This window comes from Odontesthes bonariensis, chromosome 23, assembly GCF_027942865.1.
Source record: "Odontesthes bonariensis isolate fOdoBon6 chromosome 23, fOdoBon6.hap1, whole genome shotgun sequence".
Taxonomy (NCBI): Eukaryota; Metazoa; Chordata; class Actinopteri; order Atheriniformes; family Atherinopsidae; genus Odontesthes; species Odontesthes bonariensis.
The window spans coordinates 8,026,122-8,050,326 of NC_134528.1; the positions used below are offsets into that span (position 1 = coordinate 8,026,122).

The 24,205-nt window shown below is 40.4% G+C and overlaps 1 protein-coding gene across 4 annotated transcripts in view; it reads right to left on the bottom strand.

Moving 5' to 3' along the window:
- Positions 1–24,205, bottom strand: part of tanc2b (tetratricopeptide repeat, ankyrin repeat and coiled-coil containing 2b) — a 155,748-nt gene that overhangs the window by 100,716 nt on the left and 30,827 nt on the right. For all 4 annotated transcript variants that reach the window (XM_075457335.1, XM_075457337.1, XM_075457336.1 and 1 more), the window contains one exon: positions 9,123–9,220. In XM_075457335.1, coding sequence (XP_075313450.1) covers positions 9,123–9,189 — 67 coding nt within the window. In that variant the 5' untranslated portion in view covers positions 9,190–9,220. The remainder of the gene's footprint in view (positions 1–9,122; positions 9,221–24,205) is intronic.

Genomic DNA, 24,205 nt, shown 5'->3' on the forward strand with positions numbered 1-24,205 from the left:
CAAAAAGGCACCTCAGAATGTCAACAGCTGAAGGGTGAAAGCTAAATGACACATCGCAGTGAAGCCCGGAGAGGTCGAAGACATTAGACTGTTGTTCTTAGTAGCCAAAGGTCAAAACCGCTCCTTTGACAGCTGTGCACCATATTGATTCGCAGATCCATTGTCAAAATTAAGACACAAGGAGGTAGCTATGCAATGTGAGATAAAATGGAGCTTACAGATTCATATCTAGCCTAAGCACCACAAACAAATAGAAAAAAAACATATTACATAGAATGAAGCTGATTAGTAAATGAACATAAACTATTTCAGAGCTGATTTAATAGTCAGTTTATCATTCAAGCCATTTCTGAAAGCAAAAATAATCTTGACATTTGAGATTTGCTGCTTATCTACAAGACAAGGCCAAGGCTATCCAGTGAGATTAGGCAAAAAATACCAGGCTGAATCTCATGAAACTTTGTGGAGAGGTAGAACATGGGTAGAGAAATAAAGTTGAAATGTTTGTGCGGATCCAGACTACTTTTGAAAAAATGAAAAACTACACACTAACTTATATGCTCAGTGACTACCCTTCTAACTTTGTGTTGTGTAAAATAAATATCTCTAAAATGAATTAGATGATGTGCCCAAATATAAAGGCAAAAACATATATCTTTATATTCCGCAAACCAGCAAACCATAGTGTTTTTAAATCTGCAGTGAATGGGGCAAATGAAGTCCTACACATAGTTAATAACCCTCTACAGGAGGCCCAAATTCCCGCCTGTTTACAGGATCTGGTTCACTGAAATCCGTCCATTCATTTTTCTCTTGGTTCATTAATACAGGAAGGAAGGGAACATTCTGTGGAGCAGTAGGTGCCAATCTGTCGCTCTGTGGAGATCAGCCAGAGTCAGCTCATGTTAAGCTGTTGCCTCCTCCTGTAGCCTCTTACATCTATCTGCAGATATTCTACAGGCTGAAACGATTTATCTCTTTGCAGTAAATGCAATCACTAATGTTTAATGGATATTCCAAAGCTTGTTTTGCACGCGAGTAGCAATATATATGTAAATGTGCGACATCCGCATATACATTTTTATCCAATGGATTTAATCAATTCTAAAGTACACTGACTACTCAGCAGCTAGAATTATAAATACATAAACAAACAAAAAAATGCATTAAATAATGAATGAAAGAGTAATAAGAAAATGCTCCACCGACTAGATCTGGATATAAATATTGGTTTTTAGATCAAAGTTTAGTGAAGGATAGCTCCTAAATTAAGTCATTAATATTCTAGACCAGACCATGCCATATTATACTAAATTAAAACACAAATCCCAGTTTATTCACAGAATTGCAAACAGTCTTACATATACCAGAATATCATATACCACAACCCATTAAACAACTGAAGTAAGAGTTTTAAGTTAATAATCAGAGTACAGAGGAAAACTATAACGACAAAAGTAACTACTCCATGAAAACCTCTATCTTGGCAGCTTAACTGGGCCAGAAAACCACTGCAATCTCAAAAATCCCTGAATTCAGCAAGAGGTTCCCATTCTTTCTGATTAATCCTTATCACAAAGATTGAAAAGTACTACAAATATAATTAACATGTGAAAAATAAATCATGGACGGTATGAGATGTATAAAAGCCATAGCTACAAAACAAAGTATGTTATTGGGCTTAACAAGTGTAGCCAGAGCAGGCGGGCCTTATCTGCTGTTTAGAACTGACAGTAACTGCATTTAGAGTCCATTAGGCCCGTCTGTTGTGTCACTTCTTGCTTGTGCCTTTGAGCTCAAAGCATGTTTGCTGATGTGCTGATCTCTAATTAGATTTCTCAACCACTGTGGAGAATGAGCCATCAATTAGACCGCTGTAATTATGGGGACCAATTTGATTCCTGTCAAGCACCTGCTGCCTTCAGACTTTTCAAGTTACTGGAACTGGAGAGAAACATGTCTGAATCTGTGTTATAAGATGATGTGAAAGTTCATGTCTTCTAGAAAATATTAATATTTAACAAACAAACTAAATCTAATCCTTTTTTTTTTCCTATAAAGCAGTGGTTCCCAAACTTTTCACAGCCACGTACCCCTTCTGACATCTGATCTCCAGCCATGTACCCCCTACTCCTGCTCACACAAAAAACCTGTCTGTAAGCCTCCCCCACCACCATCACCACACACACAGCATATAACACATCAGAAATCACTTAAATTACTATTTTATTCTTCACCAAATAGATCAATTTCCACCAGCATTTTCAGTGAGCAACACCAGTTCACTTTTGAAAAAATTAATACCAAACATTTCTACATTTCTAGAACATATTCAGTTATAAATCACTTGAAACTAAAGAACAAACTCACCACAGCTTTAATGAGAAGGGTGTGCCTGACAGGATGCGAATAAGTCTGCAATATTGGGCTGAATTTCAGAAAGTCTGAGTCTTAAATCATCCTCCACACAAAGTCTCGCTCTCCATTTTGTTTTCATAATTGTTAGGGCTGAGAATCCACTCTCACACAAGTACGTGGTGGCATATTTTCGCCTTTTTGACGAGGTTGTTTCTCTGTCCGTCGCCGCATGCTTTCCCGCATCAGGAGACTCTGCATCCGACTCCTCACCGCTGTCCATGGCTATGCTGTCAGCTTGGCCAGCCACAGGTGCATCACAAGCATCCCGGTCAAAGGTAGACGTTGAAGGTGAAGAATAACGTGGGTTGTTGTCGCTGGAAAGTGCACCTTTGACTGTAGGCTGACTTGTGGTAGCAGTTGATGTCCCTCTGGAAGGGCAATTTAACCACAGTTTGGGAACCACTGCTATAAAGGGATCATATGGTTAGTATACAGAAGCAGCTCAAAGTCAAGACCAGTGAGAGCAAGGAGGTGTATAGAAAGAAGCTTGAGAGTAAACTGCAGAGGAACAATATCAGAGATGTGTGGTCAGGAATGAAGAAGATCACAGGTCTCAAGCAGAGGGAGGATCGGATGGATGGAAGTCTGGACAGAGCAAATGAGCTGAACACATTCTTCAACAGGTTCAGTTCAGGAACAAGCTCACCATCCTCCCCTTCTGTTCCCAGCCAAAGAGACATCCCACCCTCCTCTGACCCACAGATTTCCTGTAACATCTCCACCTCCACCTCAGTCATGGATTCTTCTGCTTCCACTAGTTTGTCTTCAACCAAATCAGGAGATGCTGCTTTCCCCTTTGCCTCCCCCTCCCACTTTTCTGTTTCTAGAAGTCAGGTGAAGAGGCAGTTGGAGAGACTGAACCGGAACAAGGCTGCAGGTCCAGATGGTGTCAGCCCCCGAGTCCTGAAGGCCTGTGCAGAGCAGCTCTGTGGGATTCTGCAACACCTTTTCAACCTTAGCTTGACCCAAGAGAAGGTACCACTGTTGTGGAAGACATCCTGTCTGGTTCCGGTACCAAAGAAAACTCACCCTTCAGATATCAATGACTACAGACCTGTTGCCCTGACATCCCACATCATGAAGGTCCTGGAGAGACTCCTGTTGACCCACCTGTGTAAGCAAACCAGCACATATCAGGACCCCCTGCAGTTTGCTTATCGCCATGGAGTTGGAGTTGAAGACGCTATCATACACCTGCTTCAACAAACCCACTGTCATCTGGACAAAGCAGGCAGCACTGTGAGGATCATGTTCTTTGATTTCTCCAGTGCATTTAACACAATCCAGCCTGATCTGCTTCGTCTGAAACTCCAGAAGACTCAGGTGGAGGCCTCAACAATCACCTGGATTAATGACTACCTGACAAACAGACCACAGTTTGTCAGACTGAAGAATTGTGTGTCTAACCAGGTGATCAGCAGCACAGGAGCACCACAGGGGACTGTACTCTCACCATTTCTTTTCACTCTTTACACTTCAGACTTCCAGTACAAGTCAGACTCCTGTCATCTACAGAAATATTCAGATGACTCTGCAGTGGTCGGGTGTATCAGAGATGGACAAGAAGCTGAGTACAGAGAGCTGGTGGACCGCTTTGTGGCATGGTGTGGGAACAATCATCTCATCTTGAATGTTAACAAAACAAAGGAGATGATTGTAGATTTCAGGAGAAACAGGGTCAGATCGAACCCTGTTTCCATCATGGGAGAAGAAGTGGAGGTGGTTGAGGAATATAAATACCTTGGTGTTCATCTGGACAACAGACTGGACTGGAGACACAACAGTGAAGCAATCTACAAGAAAGGACAGAGCAGACTGTACTTCTTGAGGCAGCTAAGGTCCTTCAAGGTTTGCAGCAAGATGTTGCAGATCTTCTACAAGTCTGTTGTTGAGAGCGTCATTTCCTCTCGAGTCATATGTTGGGGCAGCAGCATCAGAACCAGGGACCTAAAAAGACTCAACAACCTGATAAGGAAGGCTGGTTCTGTTCTGGGGACGACTGTGGAACCTCTGGAGACAATAATGCAAAGAAGGATTTTGCATAAAAATCAAGAGAATTATGGACAACCCTGAACATCCTCTCCATGAGACTGTTTTCGGAAAACAGAGTCTCTTCAGTCAAAGGCTTCTTCAGTTTGGATGCAAAACGGACCGCTACAGGAAATCTTTCCTGCCCACAGCCATCAGCATCTATAATAACTCCTTGATTTAATTGAGTTACATCAACATTTAATTTCCCTCTGGGATAAATAAAGTATTTTTGAATTTAATTGAATTGAATGCTGTAATAAAGTATTGCAAATTTGAGATCCTCAACAGAATTTCACGTTATTTCATAACAACTTGAAATAACAATCAAATATTCATCCCTCACATGTAAATCTACAACTAATACAGTTGTTTACCAGCTATTAACTGTCATTCATCAGCCACTACAGGCTCATTTAGAACATGTAATAGCTACTTTGGTCCACAGCAGAAAGGACAGCACTTCATCAATAAAATTTCAAGGTTCCCAAATAGTTATATGCTTGCCTTAAAAAAAAAAAGTCTTGAAACGCCTGCGTTCAGCAAATGACTGAGTGGGTTACGGCATCAAGAATAAACATAAAACAGACTTTAAGTGGTCAAAGTTAAGGATAAATAAACTACCGAGTCAGGTTTGGAAATTAACTGTTACATAGTTGGATGTCACCGTCCTTTATGACGAGCAACATTAAAAGTTGCCTTTTCACAATTTCTGAGCCTTTCTTGTAGCACTATTGTTTTCCACTGAGGACAAATGAAGCCTCATTCTGGAATAAGGCTTGGAGAGGCTGGGAGGTCTGGGAAGCTTGAGGTGTGCATCCACAAAGCTTATGATTATTTGTTGCCTGACAAAGTTTTTCCATGTTTCTTCCGGGATGTTTCGAGCTCGGCTGGTCAAGTTGATATTTTCTGTTCCGTTAGAGTCCAGAGTCCAGACTAAACATGGAGAAGCAGCATTTAGCTGTCATGCTGCAAACAAGTGGAACAAACTGCCAGTGTAGATTAAACTTTCACCAAATGTAGACATTTTTAAATCCAGGTTAAAAACATTTCTTTTCTCATGTGTCTATGCATGAAATCTGCACGATATCTTTTAATTTATCTGGACTGTTGCTTGTTTTTAAATTCATTTATATATTTTATTTGTTTCTCTTTATATTCTTTTATGTATTTTTAATGCTTCTTACACTCCCTGCTGCAATGCTTTTATTTTATGTGACGCACTTTGAATTGTTTTGTACATGAAATTTGCTGTAGAAATAAATTTGATTTGATTTGATTTGATTGGATTAATGAAGCTGTTGCACCATCAGTGCATCAGGTTGTTGGACTGATGACGTTCCTCACCTTAGCGCAGGAGAGAGATAAGCAGAAATTTCCCTGCCGAAAACACACGTTCACGTACACGTCAGCAATCTTAACTGCTGAATTCAATTAATTGAAATTGAAAACTTAATTGCTGAGATTAATCAATGCAGAAGAAGTGACATAATACAGGGAATTACTTTTAAAGAGTTGGCTCCATAATTGCTTTTCTAATTCTATTGTTTTTTTTCATTTGTTTGTTTTTCAAGGAAAAAGACAGATAGCATTAGCAACTGTCTGCCCTTTAAATAGCAGCAGAAAAAGGGAATGCAACCGGATGGCGCAGTTAAAAGAGCACCATTCACACCTAAAACTGTTCAAAAAACTGTGGGGAGTGTTGGAAATATGACAATTCTCATGTCTTACACAGATGTTAAAGCAAAACAGTTTTGCTAAATGACAGCTCAAAAAATCTTGATAAGGTGGTCATGTGTCAAATGTGCTTAGTAATGACGATGTTGCAAGAAAATCATTAAAACTTTCCACTTAGCTTACATATCTTGGTTTGCGTGTTAACATGTAAACACAAACTCCTAAAAAGGAAAAAAAAAAAACAGCACTCAAAAACCCTTCATTCATGTGGCTCCACATTAAGTTCAAATCTCAAACTGAGCATGTGCACATTCACGTAAATAGCCTTTTGCCAGCTCAAATGCAGCGCTACAGCCCATTCCTCTAAGTGCTTATTAGTCATGCAACAGCTCCCTGTCCAGACACCCCAACCTTTCAACCCAATTTCTCATTTTCCAATCAGCCGATGTCTTAAACTATAATTGCAATGCCACGCCGTTGACTTTGTTTCAAGTCTAGCCCCACTTCTCACCCCCCCCCCCCCCCCCCCCAGTGGGAGCCAGGAGGCAACGGCAGTAACAATTTCACCCATAACTTCACAAATAATTAATACAAACCCCTCCACACTCATCTTTTATCAATTCACATGGCACCTATGAAGTCTAGAGGAACAAAGTAATATGTGAGCTTATTCACATTTTGGCTTTCCAAGCAGGTGCACTTGTACATGCAACATGCTGCAAGCATCAGTAACTGCTGAAAGTCTTGTATCCATATACCAGTTAGAGTCTGCAGTGGGTCCAAAAAGACTCGTATCTGATATGTAAACACTGCTGCTGCCGTTTAAACAGCCTGAGTCTTAGGATGGGAGATTATCTGTGCTCTCAAGTGAACATTCTCTTCAGATGTTGACTGGCATCTGATTAATAAGACAGTGGTTGAGCTGTAAAGACTGGCGATAAAGACTCACTCAACTATTAATGACGGTGCCAGAGGATAAAACAGGCAACACAATGTTGTTTCCAGGAGAGATAACACCCTCTTCCCCGAGTGCGTCACGATACAGATTTGTAAAACTCAGCCTCATCACAATCAGAGCAGCTTATCTCCGTTATTCAATTTTAAAACTGCCATTCACCAGCTTAGTAACTTGGGGCTCAAACAGTTTGTCCTGTGCAGATCAAGGAACGGCTGCCTCATCTGCCGTCTTCAGATTAGCGGGTCCATTTCCCTTTGAGTTCCAGCTTTCCTGATGTCAGAAGCTGCCTTTTAACCGCGTCAAACACAGCAGACAATCATCATGTCTCACAATCTCCCATCAGAACAAAGAACCTTTTTTAGCAGTCGGTGCATGCACCCATACGATACAGGCATGGTTTTGGGTGACAACTCCTTCCTTTGAGCCAAATTCTTTTCCCGCAGCAGCAGGAGTGGGACGTGGGTTTATAGCGCTCCCTGTCTGACAAACACGATAAGTCAGAATCCTTCTTATGCCCTTGAAGTGATGGAGCATCTTATACTAAACATGTTTGTACAAGCAGTTGTGATTTCTATTCAATACTGATCAAGTGTGTAAATTAAAAAGGCATGCGTTTGTCTGAGTATGAAATTGTAGTAAGACTGTAGGAAGAGGACTTCCCTGCAAAAAGACAACAACAGACAGCTTTACACTGGAGGGTTCTCCAGTGATGTGCCCCTGTTTGGTCCTCTCTGCACTTCACACATACGGTAAATACTAAAAGATGCTAGCTGCAAAGGAGAGGTACATTTGTTATGTTATAAGTATGCTTATAAAATAAAAATCACAATAAAAATGAAGCAACGGATGCAAAGCGTATCAGCTGCATGTAAACGACTGAAGCAGTTCTATCAGTCTTTAGAGCATAATAATCTATAGAGCCTCTGTTTATTAAAAGTCTGCTATGAGAAGAATGTTATATTATTGGCAGTTTCTGTTGTAACAGTAAATTAAACTTTATCTTTTTTTTTTTTTAATTTTTAATAAATCGTACAATCAAAACTGAAAAATCAAGGAACAAGGTGGGATATTTCAAGCTTTACAACATTTAAACTGCTCGAATCAAAGTGACGACTGGACAAAGCTGTAGAAAGCACAATAATAAAGACTCCATCCCGAGGAGGCTGTCAAGAGAGTGGAAGTTTTCACTCTGCCCTGGCAATAACCTGGCAATAACCAGAACCGAACAACAGTGACTGTTCTCTTTCAAAATGAATGATCAAAGATATCCCAAGAGTTGCTTTGTCTGGGATTATCTATAACATAAAAAAAAAAAAAAAAAACATCTTTCTGAAAGAGGAAATTGCCTGTGTGAAAGAAGTTTAGGACTTATATTCTTTCAAAAGTGTTCAAGTCTTACAATGTACAACTGTGCAGGTGTCCAGATGCTTTTCTATGCGTTACCGACACCCTGCCATGCATGCTAAAAAACATGTTAAACCAGGTTCACCCAAACAGGAGACTCTTTGTTTCAAACCGGCTACAGTAAAGTTTAGTGTCTGCGCGAGTAAATTAACATGCTCTACTGACAGGAAACGATCATTTAACAGCAGTCTTTGAATGAAGAATAGAAGAGCAAAGACGTGAAACACGCTTTCAGGGACAAAACAATGGTGAAATATTTATCAAAACAGCGTCGGGAGGACTGGCAGAAAGCTTAAAGACCTTGGAACCCCTGCAGTAAATTTTTAGTGTGTCATAGCATGGCATATTTCAAATGCCTGGGAAAAACTTTAGGCACTTTAGATATTCCAGTACATATCTACAATACAAAAGTGTGGGCAAAGAGGTTCTCTCTCATCATTGTGGAGTCAGACCCTGTCAGTATTAAAACTACTCTTGCCATTATATTTTTAAAGTTTCCTTTAAAACTACATACTGTCTTCTAAGCTACATGTGTCGGCTTCCTAAAATAAACTCGTAGACGTAGCCAACACCTCCTGAGTGCTGCTGACAGGCAGATGCGTAATTGTTTGCGGCCGGCATCGCAGGATAGACTCACCGCTGCTGCGACTCTTGCGGTTGGCCTTCCCCCCGGTCAGCAGCATCTTTAAGCTGTTCCTGAACATGACTGCAGCAGACGTCCAACTACAGAAAAATCTGTTGTAGAAAGGAAAGAAAATACATATTAGAATATTTCCGAAGGTGTATGTGGAATTATTATTAAGGTAAAAGCATTATTTTTACATTATATCAGAGCAGCACTGCAAAGCTTAGTTCTCAGGACAGGAGAGGGGGAAAAGGAAGCTTTAAAAGGAGTTAATGGGCACTCTATATCAGAAAAACGAAGAGGGGAAAATCCCATTCATAAATGCTAAATCTTATCTCTGTCATCAAAGAGGGAGATCAAATGCTTCCTTGCAATTAGAGAAGAATAGAAGGAAGCACGAGCACAACTACACTTCTTGGAGCAAAAAAAACATCTCTGGCTTTCGATGTATTTTCAAAGCGCAGTCGAGTTGTCCTTTAAATGAAATCTGAAGAATGAAATGTGAAGTAATTAGATTGATTGTTGAGATAAACCAGGATGAAAAAATTAAGACTTGTTCCCCCGAAAATATTGAAATGAGGAGAAAAAGGTGAAAAAGTTTCTGCTTTATTAGAGAATGAATAAAAACACTCAGATTCACATAAAGGAATAAAAATGTAAGCACATTAATCTGAAACTAATTCAACGATTAGGATACATAAAAACCCTTTGTTCGCAGGACCTTCAGTGTAACTGAAAGACTGGCTACAAGACCATCTGCTTTCTAATTGGACATTTTGAATAGTCTGATTTGTGACTGAGCTGTCATCTTCACAACTGTTTAAGGTATAAAGACAGGGTCAAAAATCTGAGAACATACTACAGTGTAGCAATTTTAAACACTGTATTAGTTTTCTGCTTTGTATCTGTTAACAATTATTCTCACAAGTACTTCTGTTTTTCTTCTGAAATTGCTCAGGCAATAGGTGACGAAGCCTAATTTACAGTTTAAACCTCTGCAATCATTCGTGAACACTAATTTAAAAGGTGAAAATGTGACTCCAATTTGAGTCCATAGCATCCTCTCGGCTGGTTATTACAGCAACATTGTGTGAAGCTGCATTCTTGTGTGTGTGTGTGTGTGTGTGCGTGCGTGTGTGTGTGTGGGTGTGGGTGTGTGGGTGTGTGTGTGTGTAGATCATTGAATCATGCAAGTTTGAAACCAGGTTTGAATACATAAGTGTTTGACATCTTTTCAGTGTGAAGTATGTGAGCAAAAGAGCTTATTTAGCTGGGGTCGTAGTAAAAAAGTACTTAGCACAAGGTACCACAGTAACTGGGTTATAGACAAGAAATCCATTAAATGGAAAAGGACCTTTATGAGGCCCATATTCCCCTTAAAAAACGGATTCTAACAACTTATTCTTACAACTTGTTTCTCTCCAGAGCATGTCTTTCATTGCATCAGGAAAGTCTTTTACTTAAACTAAGAAATCTGCTGTTGAAAATACCTGCGCTATATGTTGGTGCACCTGGCTAAAAACACAAGAGCACCTTCATTTCATTACTATAGCCTGCTCGATCCCAATAATTCCCTTCTTTTCGACTGCCTCAACCTCCGTCCCTCCAAACCTCCCCAACGAGGCACACGGATCTCTAATGTGAGTCCTGGTAGTAAAAAGCATGGCAGCAGATGTTCTACATTATATGGAAGTGACTCAGCAAAGCCCCACAGACGAGCTCCAGCTGAGAAGCCGGCTGTGAATCCAAACAGAAAATAAATAGATAAAAGAGAACATGAAAAAGCTCTCAAAAAGCCCTTCCTCCCCACCACCTTCACCAATCCCCCGTTGACCCAGAAAAGGGGTGTAAAGACTTCCAGGATCTTAGTACTAGCAACACCCAGAGGGACACCGAGTACATGGCAATGACAGTGAAGCAACACATGATATCGCTGCTGCTGGTGGGAGGGAACTCAGAGATACAACTGTCTACAGATAAATAAATCGTGATACCATTTAAGCCATGTTTGCAAATTGGATCAAAGCTGGCGGTCGGCCCAAGACGCTATGTATTGCAGATTATACAGAATTACGATAAAGTTCAACCTTGGAATCCATAAATAATCACAAATCAGGCCAATTCCTGTAAAACATGTTTGCTTTCATCATTCGATCTGGCTGAGCTTTCAAAGACTTTTGAGTCTCAACATGACTGAAAACTGAGTGCAATCCTGTTAGCTCCCAATATTGAGTTTCACTCAAGTGCAAAAGAAAAAAAAGAGGAGAAGAAATCAGCTGATCTGAACATCAACAAATAAACCAGGAAGAGTTTAAGGGGAACAGAGAGCAAGAGGAGACCATAACCAGGTTCAAATCTCTTCAGATATCTGCACATTTCTACATACGACTTTAACTATTTTTCATTATTGAATTAGTCAGCTCGGACTGCGTTGCCTGGCCTTTCCAAGACAAAAAGTAAAATAAACTTACTGTTTATACTCTCTTTAAGCATAAAAAGTAAAGCGGCCCAACATCCTGGCAGACTGAAGAACTGAAGGTTCAAGCAATCGTCACCTGACATTTTGCAGACCTGCAGGAGATTAAGTCACACCAAACAGCAGGGAGAAGATGTATTCTGACATTCCAGCCTCTTCATGAGATAAAATCATTCATGCACCAGATGCTCGCTTTGTTTCTGAAACAAACATGTGTCTGATCGGACTCATAATGAGAATGAGAAGGCTCAACCTGGCATTACCCGACTTATCCGATCATACCCTTCAAAATATGATGTCTCAATATAGGAAATTCTGAGTAGAACAACACGTGCAGCACAAAATAAAATAAATAACAATTTCTTCTTATATGGTGTGTGAAATTTCTGTCGAATTTAACAAATATTGAACAACTGTGACTGGACATTTGACTGCAAGTGTGAGTTATTTCAGGTCAATAACAGTGTCAGTAAATGTCACACGTATAGTTGGGAAGCAATGCAAATTTGATATATGGCATTTTGAGCGTTGTATCTGTTAACGAAAGCTTAGCTCAATGAGCTCAGTTTGCATCATGGGGGCTAACAAATCCACTGCTCATGAAAAATAATGATTTTTTTCTGTGCAGCCATGCTCTATGACAAGATCCTCAAAACAAAAGACAAAAAAATTCATTATGATGTGACATGCCATAAGCACATAAAACAAGTGCCGTTCTTCTCTGAATCTTTCTAATCTGTATCCTCCACTGCAACATCTGTATCCTGCAGCTTTCTGCAATTTCATGTCATTAGGACATGAAATCACGGTCTGAGGAACTGAGGAATTGTGTTTACTTTTATAGACAAAAATAACCTCAAAGGATGTTATTAAGAAGTTTTTTTGCTTCTGTGTGCTGAATTACATAGCCAACTGAGGGCACAAAATATCATTTCAGATTGATATTATACAGCAACATAACAAATGTTTGCTCAAGAAATGTCACTCTGCAAAGCTAAAGATTAATTTCAATCTAAATTTGTGATATTGCTGGTATGAGAGCAAATGTATGACGACTGAAATAAATAATTGAAAGTTACAATTTCCGTGTTAATAATGGAGTTTGAAGCACTTCTAGTAAAGATGAGCTGCTTGTTCCCGAGAATCCTCATAATGCCTTTGTTTTCTCTCTTATTCTTTATCAAACCTTTTACAAAAATCTCTCAACTCTTTCCTAAAAAAGTGGGATGGCGTGTAAAATATAAATTAAAAAGGTTTGCAGGGATTTGCAGAGTTTTACAAAATATCCTCTCATAAAATAAGATTAGGTTAATTGGCAACAGTTTAGCCCCATAATTAGATTTAAAAAAAAAAAAAGTAATTCAGAAGGGAAAATAGAAAGGGTTCCCGTATCTGTGAGGGAATTCAAGAACAAGCTGTTCAACAATTGAAGAATAACTTCATAATACATTCAAGGTCAAAAATGAATACTGAATGGTCAATATGTTCAGGCCCTCTGGCAGCACTGCTTTGCTTATTTCAGCAAGACAATACCAGACCCTCTATCCATCCATTCATTTTCTATACCTGCTTCATCCAATTCAGGGTTGCAGGGGAGTTGGGGCCTATCCCAGCTGTCACTGGGAAAAAGGGTTCACCCTGTTCGTGTCACCAGTCCATCGCAGGGCCCAATGCCAAACCACATTCTGCTTATCTGACAACAGCCTAACTCTGGGGTAACAGAGTGCTGGTGCCAAACTGTCCTACCTGAGGTCCAGAACCACCCCCCCACCGAGAACATATGGTACATTATATAGCCCTGAACCGTTAAAGGGGAACTCCGGGGCATTTGAAGCGTGTTTCCATTGCTAGGGGTTGTCAAATACTGATAGTACGACACAGAGAGGTCCAGATCTGTGCTCCCTGTGTGGAGATCGCTCTGTCCGCACAGCATGTCATGCAAGGCTAATACGTGGTGGCTAAGGGGCAAGCGCTAACCCTTCCACGTAAAACAACAACTTGCACACTGCAGAAACGTCACACCACTTTATAACCCATCCGACAATAAAGTCACAAGCCTTACCATCAAAACCATATGCATGGTTCTCACATTACTGGCATGGGGACGTTACAAAACAACTTTATAAACAGCATGTCACTCACCGGCTGGTTGTAGGCTCGCGCATGTGAAAGCCCAAAAGAGTCGATGGAGAATAATCCCATATACAAAACAATTATATTCTCTAGAAAAACTACGTTCAAGTATTTAAAACATTACAAGAATATTACTGGGCATGTATTGTTATAATGTTTTAAATACTTGAACGCAGTTTTTCTAGAGAATATAATTGTTTTGTATATGGGATTATTCTCCATCGACTCTTTTGGGCTTTCACATGCGCGAGCCTACAACCAGCCGGTGAGTGACATGCTGTTTATAAAGTTGTTTTGTAACGTCCCCATGCCAGTAATGTGAGAACCATGCATATGGTTTTGATGGTAAGGCTTGTGACTTTATTGTCGGATGGGTTATAAAGTGGTGTGACGTTTCTGCAGTGTGCAAGTTGTTGTTTTACGTGGAAGGGTTAGCGCTTGCCCCTAGCCACCACGTATTAGCCTCGCATGACATGCTGTGCGGACAGAGCGATCTTCACACAGGGAGCACAGATCTGGACCTCTCTGTGTCCTACTATCAGTATTTGACAACCTCTAGCAATGGAAACACGCTTCAAATGCCCCGGAGTTCCCCTTTAAGCAGCACAAATCCTATATCATGCAAATATGGAAGAAACATTTCATTTTAAAAACTGGCCTCCAAGGTTCCCAAACACTTGCATAGTGTTGGTAAAACAAGAAAAAAGTCAATACACTGACAAACATGCTGCTGTCCAGACATGTTGATGTCTGCAATAACTTCAAAATCGGCAATAGAAAGATTATCAACAGCTTGTTGTTTTAATACAATTTTCAACCAAATAAAGGTTTTAAATGACTTGTAAACAACTGTTTTTAATGTACATTCTACAGTGTGCCAGCTTTTTTTTTTTTGGAAACAGTACTGTAGACTGTATGACATTATAGCTTGCCACAAAGATTTGAGCTCTCGATTAACCCCAGCTGGGTGAGCCAGGCTTTCTCAGCTGTGAGAAAGAACCAGCAAAAAGCCTTTATCATGTCAATCATTCCAACTTCCTTTTGGTATTGTTCAGTGACAGAAGTGATCTTTACATCTACCGGAGGGAAATAAGAAAAGCATTAGGCACATCAAAGACAACACTGTGAGTTCAAGGTGGCTGAGCAGTGACACACACCACGAATAGCTACCTCTTAGTGTGGGCTGACTGGAATAATCTAGAATTTTACCATCCAAGCGTCACATTGTTATTCCAGTACCAACAAGAAATACAGTTCTGTGCAAGTCTCAAGCCACTCTCCATTTCTTTAGAAATTCCCAGAAAAAAAAAAAAAAAAAAGAAAAAAATACAGCAAATAAGGTAAAAACAGAGTCTGTACAATTCCAATGATTCAGGAAGTCAATATTTGCTCTGACCACTTTTATTCTTTAACACAGCCTGAACCCTCTTCGGCAAGCTTTCTTTTAATCTCTTTAAACAGTCTTTAAGAATAGTTCTTGGAGGATATGGAAAGCTCCTCTTTGGATGATGAAGAGCTTTGAAATATCCTTCAAGGCCAATAACTCTTCACCTTGTTGAAGTAAAAATACCATATTATGTCTGTCAAACTGTTATCTTTGTCATTTTTCAAGGATGAAAATGAAGAAATGGGAACTATATATATGAATCTGCAACAAAGCGCCTAAAGATACAATTTAAAATCGGTTATTTGCTCAGCTGTCTGTTATGTGTAGACACCACGCTGGTTCACCCCTTTAGTTAGGTTACCTTTTTTCATTCACCGAATGGTTCATAGGACAGTGTTCAAAGGCGTAAAGAAAGATGCCGGCTAACAGAGCAAAGACTGGAGAAACAGTAATTACAACAATAGGGGTAGTTCTTCGCTTCGCCACCACCTCCCACAAAGAAACGTTCAGCAGCAAATGATGTAAAATGATTAACAAAACGCCGAAATATCTGATCCAGAACTGCCAATTTCTCCTGTGGACTGTTAAGTGAAAAGCTTGCATTGGTTAAGTTGTGGATGCATCTTGTGTTGTAGCTATAACTTTTATCTGTTTTATCTGTTTTAATGCTGTGCTGAGTCTGCTCTGTTTGGCATGTGTGAGTTACCAAGGTGGAACAGCGGCGAATTAACGCGGGACGCCTTTTTTACCAGGTAAGGCAGAGCCCATATGCTGTATGATTGCATAATTGTGCTTAAAGGACAATTTCGGGTTTTTTAAACCTGGACCTTATTTCTGGCATAAAATTCATTCATCTACTCGCTATTTAGATCCGCGTATATCCATATATAGGGGCATCGGCTGATGTCCCGTTATGTGGATATACGCGGATCTAAAACCTGAGCGGTGATATCACAACCAGCCTGCACATTAACAGCCTTAAGATAAAAATCATTGTATGCTCGTCTTATTGTCAGTTGACTTATTTTCTTGATAATTTTTCAGTTAAAATTCAGAGCTGAGGAAATTGTTGTTTTTTTCCCCAAAAATTAATAAATTAATCTTGGATAGGAATGGAAACATCTGGTAAAACTCTGCCGAATTGTGGTGACATTTTAAAAAAAAAAAAGGTACAAAATCTGCCTTTAAAAGATCACAAGAAAGTCTGGCTCCTGAGAAGCAGCTAAAGACTTTTGCTCAGGATTGTGATTAAGTACATCTCCCTTAAAAGGACACTGACAGTCACCAGTCCAGTGATGAGGGTTGGTTTTATCACACAGAACATTCGTTCCCATGTCTATAAAACATCTAGCTGGTAAAGATCATGTCCTTTCTCGTCACAAGATGTAGACAGCCATAAAAAGAGTGTCAGGTGGCAACAGGTCAGATCTATTTGCATCCATCCAGGGACACGGCCAAGGATGTACAGGGACATCTTTGCACGTATCCATGCAACTCACCGTTATCTCACCCCAGCATATAATATGAGGAGCTAACAGCCATATTTTGACTGGTTTGGCCAGAGAGCATGCTTGATAACACTAACTTAACATCTTAAAAAGGCATGACTCAGTAAAAACCCACTGTAAGTCTGTGTAGAATAGATGAGATGCAGAAGACGTCACATTTAGTCAAATCAATGTGTTTCAGCAGTGACCAAAACAGGCTAGACTTTAGCAGTTTACTCGCTGCTAGAGCAGAAAATAGGGACAGATGCTACTGTCTGTTTCAAGAAGAGGAAATCAATGTTTGAAATCATTGAGGATAGGACACTGAATAGGCAAATATGCGCGCACATACTTGCACGACTTGCAAGCTGCCAGAGACACACAGAAAAATGAGCCCATCTACACAGCTGAACTAATGTTTCATCTGAGGGTGGAAGCATTCACACTCTCTCATTCCCACTCTTTCTGACCCTGTGTACCGGCCTTGGTGAACGGAAGCCAAGATTCAGCATGCACTCACAGATAATGTGCGTAAGCGGATGCAGCCCATCTCAGGATCTTCCACAGCCTGGACATAATGCTGCTCCTGCATTACACTTAAAGGCACATCCACCGGCCTTGCATGAGCAGCTTTCGGCTCTCAGCTGCTCACCCTAAACAGGACACTCGTTTGTTCACGTAAAAAAAAAAATATAGAAAGACACAGTTTAATACATGGCTGTAAAAATGCAGTTTTAACATTCTCCAAAGTGGGTCTCAAAATGTGCCTTTTGAGCTTGAGAGGCACCTTTGTAAAAGGCTGAAAACCTACTCACACATTAGTAAATAAATACGTAGGCTTAGCTGTAAGCCTTGCTTAAAGAATTGCTTTGTCATGGCATAATGTTGAGAGACCAGAGTTATCATTATTAGAGGATTAACTCTCTCAAACTGCAACCTTCAGTTGCAATTAATTTAATCTTTAAATCGCTAAGCCCCATCTAAGTTTTTAAACATAAAAGAAATCCATCAAGCAGCACGTGCAGATGTCCCCCTCCGAGTCCAAGCCTTGACTGAGATCCGCCGTGACCCTCCCTTAATTACGAAGCTTATTTTCAATCAATAAAGTATCCTTTAATGGGGCCAGTGATGGTAAAGGCCGGTGTCACAGGGCATCCAATAGGATTTATCTCATGTTACCCCAGCCTCCAAATTAAAACTCATCTAAGAGGAAACCACACAGACAACCGTAGAATTAGAGAGGACACACATTTCCCAGGGGAGTGCTTTTACTATGATTACCTCTAACAAAGACGTTACAGCAGGCACAAAGTTAGCAGAGGGTTTAAATTGAAAAAGAGAAAATTGTATTTATTTTGAAGACACAGCTGCTGTGAAACTAAACCTTTCAGAGATGTGAACGATTTAGGAAATTTTAGGGTAAAATCTCTTTCCTCCTTAAAGATATAATAAGGATCGGCCTTAAAATGGGTAATTAGGACTCACCCGTGAAAGAAATATGCCTCGATTTTGCTGTAGCAAGAGTGGAAATCAGTAGAGCTAAAGCACGGTGAAGCATCAACAGACCAGAAGACAAATGGTCACTGCCCCGAGGGACGCAAGTTTCTTCAGCCAATTACAACACAATCCGTCTGCCTGACCAGGAAACATAAACATCAGACCTTAATCAAATAAGAACAGTGGCACAGAGAAGCATTCTTTCAGAGTATTTATCTTGTAACAGCAGTATCGTTGAGTTGACTCGTCTACAACCCATTGATTTCTTTCCATTTGCTTTCAGAGTTCAGGGAGAAAGAGTAAGGTGCAGAGGGTGGTGGGCAGTTAACCAAAATCACCCTGCAGAGGGGCATGTCTAAAGTCAAGAAATAAAAAAATTCACACTGAAAAAGAAGTCCGTCAGAGCCTCCTCCCTTATCTTCCGAGCCGCAGACACCCTGCAGCATCAGACAGGGATGAATCATACTCTCAAGTTTGAGGATGGTCAGGGGAGCAGAGTTTCATAAATCACACTGATATCAATAAGGGAAGTGTCAGGACCCGGCTCACAAGGTGAGAATTGCACAAGGCAATGCAGAAACCACTTAAGGTTGCTGGTAACAAAGTTTCTCTCCTGCCCTGCGATAGATTATTTATTAATCTAGATCAATGCCTTTGCCTTCTGTGCTGCCAGGGAAGTTGGTGATATCTGTATCACTAGCTACCGCACAGTGGTGTGATCAGTCAAAGATAAGTTTTCAATCATCTTGTGGACAAATATAGAGTCTTAAAGGTCTTCATCTCTCTTAACTACATTTACGATACATAACACATGGCTGAATGCAGCTTTCAAATTTCACAAATATACAAAAGGTCCAATGTTCCCATATGACTAAATATAACATTACCCAGGAGCCCAAATCAAATCGATTAAGAGGCAACAAACTTGAATATTCAAGTTGTGTTGGGAAAGAGCATCTTATGAAATTCAATTATCATCTCTCTTTATGTTTTGTATCCATCAAAAGCTTATCAATATTCCAACAGTAAGATAGTCTAGGCAGAAGATGAATCAAAAATTTAATTTAAAAACTGACATATGAAGCATTGGACGTCTGCTGCATTCTGCTCTGTTCTAAATGTTGGATTTAGAGACATCAAGGGGCAAAGTTACAGATTGCAACCAACTGGAAAAACATAATACAATAAAAAATAAATAAATAAATAAATAAATTATATCTACTTTTACGATTTTTGGCTCTGTTTAAAAGAAAAAAAAAAGAAAAAGCCACAGGATAGCCATGCCTATAGCAGCAGACGGGGCACAACAAATATTCTTGCGCAGCTCTTTAATCTCAGTGAGACTTTTCCTGGTTAAATGAAGGTTGTGATAAATATATATTTTTAAAAGATTACATAATTATAAGGGCACCACCTCCCATCAAAGACACTGACCTCTTCCCAAATAGAAAATCATGCATTTTAGCCTATCTAATATATCTAATATCATTAGATCTAATCCTGACCTAGCAGTCTTATAACTAAGTGATGTTTGTGCCTAAACCCAACCAGGAAGTGACAAAGTTTGGTTGAATCATGTTAACATGCAATCAATTGTTTTCCATCGGAGGATTAACTGCTGCCAAACGTCAGAAAAACATGTAATTAACCGTTAACCATCTGTTAGCTAAGGGGCTCAAGAGGAAGAGCAGTCGTCTGTTGTACAGAAAGTAGGCAATTTCATTCCCGGCTTCCCTGGACCACATGTCGAGGAGTCCTTGGGTAAGACACAGAACCAAATGTTCCCTCCGGTTCATCCATCAGTGTGTTAATGTGTGTGATAGAGGAAAATAAGCACGGTACAGCACCTGGAACAGAAAGCTGTATAGACTAAGACATGCTGTTTGAGTGTGTGTGAAAATGGGTGAATGTGGTTTCAAAAGCGCTTTGATTGGTCAACTAGACTAGAACAGCGTTTTATAAGTTCTCCATTTTGCGATCTCTGAAGATTTCGAGCACACTTCTCTTTTCTTATTTTCATTTTATCCAATTTTGTTATCCATCTATAATAATTATTGCAGCACTATAATTTCCCTTCAGGGATCAATCAATTATTTGAGTATTCTGAAGTACATCTGAAGAGCCTAACGCTTGAGTAATCAAACAAAAGCATCACTTTTACTTGTACTACTTTTACTCAACACGTATATATCTGTCGTCCCCAACATCCTTTTGTAAGGCTCTCTCCTATGAAGCTGAACCTAAGCAACACATTCACATATGTGAATGCTGCTGCAGCTGCTGCTGCTTACCTCATCTTTTTCAGGTAATTTTACCTACTCGGGTACATGACTACATATCTGGGGCCAACAAGTTGTGGGCTTATGCAGGTTCTCCCTACATTCCAAACTACTCAGGGTAAGTTGGCTTTCATGTGCTTTCTCTACAATTACACCAACCTGACCCACATACAGTTTGTGATAATTCCATGTGGGGAATTGTGTGTTTTGGTTGTGGCATGTCCCTCTGGGGAAACAGAAGTCATTCTACACAGGCCAACTGTCACGCAGCTTCATTACAAGGGCTATGACCAGTTTGAACCGGCTAAGACCTCTTTCACCGTCCCGCTCCAATCCATTACAAGGAAGAGACTGAAATAGCGTGTCAACCTTTATTAAAATCAGAAAGAGACAAATAAAGGTGAACATAATTCATGGCCTTTTATTTTCCCTGGTTTGTTTTAGAGGATGTCTGGGTAAGAGCAGATGATTTGATGAAATACTGTGGGCAAGTAAGCCAGATCAAGCAGAAAAAAATAAATTACCAAACCATATTCACATTCTCAGGACCACCAAACAACTGTTTTTGAAAGTTCTGCTGCGTGTCGTATTTGTAATCGCTTCAATGGCAGACAGCATGGTTTGAAAGTGATTTATGAAAAAGCAATTTTCCCTGCAGACAATAAAATGACAGCAGCGGCAGAGCTCTGTTTTTAATATGTTGTGAATGTGCTGCTTCGACTCTCCCCACTTTTGTCTTGTTGCTGCTCAGGACAACAACACCACCACACAACGGTGTGTGGGTGAGCTGCAGTGTGTAATGTAGAGCATGCAAAGACATGCTAAGGCAGAAGGAGAAAGATTCTGGAGCTGCTCAGGAATTTTCTCTGTGTGATGCTAAAATATAGGCAATATTCTACTGCTTGTGGGGATAACGCATACGCAGCGATTCTTACAGTTTAAAAGCTACATAGTGATGCTAAAAGGTCAAACACCGAGTTAAATGTGGGATTCCCCCTTGAGAGAAGGATGGTTAAATGATACAGTTCGATTAATCCCACCGACTGCTGCTCCCATTCCTCCCTCCACTCCCCTTCTGCATCCTGCCTCTTCATACACAGACCTCAGTGCTACACCTGCTGGCCATTTAGAAGTGCTGCTGCAACATATGCATCGGCAAACTGAGCCGAGGTACCTGGAGCTGTATGATATAAATGAGGAGTCTACACCTAATCTAAATACTAGCTTTTCATCTTTGTTTGTGACATATGACACCAACATGTCCATCATCCATCCGGTGGAACACACAGACAATTTAGTTTTTCATAAATCTTCTCAGAGGCTCCCATTTGTATGCCTGCTGCCTCTCAATCCTGCTCAAACAAATAGACCAGAGCTTCAAGAGGAAAAAGAGTTCAATGTTTGACAGGAAGCTTAAAGGGGCAAATAGAGTCGTGACATGATGAGGGAAGGTCACTCTTAGAAAGCTGCTAACGGCAGGTAATCAACATTGGCAGAAGTGCGCATTTGCATTGAGATTGAGGCATTTAAAATCATCTGGTGTCTCTGGTCTGGGTCGAAGCTGAAATTAAATTCTTAGAGGTCTTGCAGCATCTCTTTTTCTCCCTGTATTCCCTCGTTTGCCTGACAATTATGGCTTATATTTTCATTAGATTGGGATCTTTTGGGGGAAATTGACAGATTAGATCACACTCCAACACATGAAACAGCAGCACAACAACAAATAAATGACATTTCTGTTAAGTTCTGTACAACAGAGCTCATCATAAATATTCCACTCAGGCAAGTTTTTATGCCGTTTGCCAACACTGAATGATAGAGAATGCAGTCATTTCATAATGATAAGCAATCAGAAGTCTTTTAATGGGGCACGGACAAACTCTCACCCAAGCACAGGGAAGCTAACAATGGCTTCTCTCTGTTGGCTTTTACAGGTTGGTCATGACAGCTGCACAGCGGATGGTGGGATTAGAAAGCATGAAGCTCCAATATGTTACTCCCTCCCTCTGCTGTGCCACATTGACAGGTGACAAGATGTAGCTGGAAAGAACATGTGGGTAGTTTGCATCTAAAGTCTCCAGCCAGAATCAGATGGTTGACAGTTAACCACCTGGCTTCCAGTGTACATGTGGGACGACTGTGCAGGTAAGAGCAGGTTGTCCACTGCTCAGTCCCATATTTTAAGTGTCTTTGGGGAATACACTGACTGCCTTGGAGCTTCTACACCAGTGGTGCATGAGTGAGTGGGTGTGTGACTCGATGAAATCCTTTTACCAAATGTTACTTGAGGTAGAACAAAGGCTCGATGAGCAGCAGAGCAAAGCTGGTAACTGCCCCTGAACTTCATGGCCTCCCACAACTCCAAATTTACAGTTGCAACTTTGTGTCTCTGTCAAATAAACTGAAACCTCCTTTGGTAATGTGCAGTACTAAATAATGACATCCTGCATCTCTTGAAATATACAAACAAGACAAAAGGACAAAAAATTCTATTCCCCCATTTTGTGGATTGCTAGGGTCTTTATTAAGTAGCGTTGGAAGAAGTCGCTGATCAACAGTTAGACTTGTTAGACAGGTTTTTGACTCATTTTCATTGTCTCGTAGTTTGGTATTTCGGGATTATACCAAATGAAGGAATTCCACTGCTCTAATCCCACAAATTTCAAAATGCAAGTTGTAGCCCAACATATTCTGCCACTGATCAGTTGGACAGCCACTGCTCATGTGATGACACATAGCGATACCGACGTTCTTTGGTACAGAAAATAGTTGACTGTGATGTAAAAGCGATGTGCTTTAAGATTCACTTCATATAGCATTTGTTTGAGGCTCGAGTTGTTTTAGAAGGCGAAAATTCCCTGTTCTGTGACCCTCGTCTTCGTAGCTTAGCTCCTTGTAAGAATTTCTCCGAGTCTCCAAACTGAGCGTCAAATCGAGTCAAAGAGGTGTGAATCTTTCCCAAAAGCTTTTCAAACTCAAATTATAAAATGCCCATAATTCTTGCCATGCCTCTGCTATCAGATAGACCCAGCTCCAGCCTAAAGATGGCTTAAAGGGGAACTCCGGGGTATTTGAAGCGCAATCCCATTGCTAGAGGTTGTCAAATATTGACAGGACACAGACTGGTGCAAATCGGCGCTCCCTGTGCGGCGATTGCGCTGTTTGCGCAGCCTGTCATGCTATCCAAATACGTGGTGGCCAAAGGGCAAGTGCTAAACCTTCCACGTAAAACAACAACTTGCACACTGCAGAAACGTCACACCACTTTATAAACCATCCGACAATAAAGTCACAAGCCTTACCATCAAAACCATATGCATGGTTCTCACATTACTGGCATGGGGACGTTACAAAACAACTTTATAAACAGCATGTCACTTACCTGTTGTCGGTATGCAACTGCGTTCAAGTATTTAAAACATTACAACAATATTACTGGGCATGTATTGTTGTAATGTTTTAAATACTTGAACGCAGTTTTTCTAGAGAAGATAATTGTTTTGTATATGGGATTATCGTCCATTGACTCTTTTGGGCTTTCACATGCGCGCGCAAACAGCGCAATCGCCGCACAGGGAGCGCCGATTTGCACCAGTCTGTGTCCTACTGTCAGTATTTGACAACCTCTAGCAATGGGATTGCGCTTCAAATGCCCCGGAGTTCCCCTTTAAGTAAGTAAGTACCGTTTTCCTCTGCGCTGTCAGTTCATGCTGTCTGATTTAGCAAACCCTATAATACCCAAATGAGTTGACTGAGCAACTTAAAGGGAAGTGCTAAACAATAAACTAACAAAAGTCTCCTGTAACTCTTTAGAATGTGTGCATCTCGACTACATT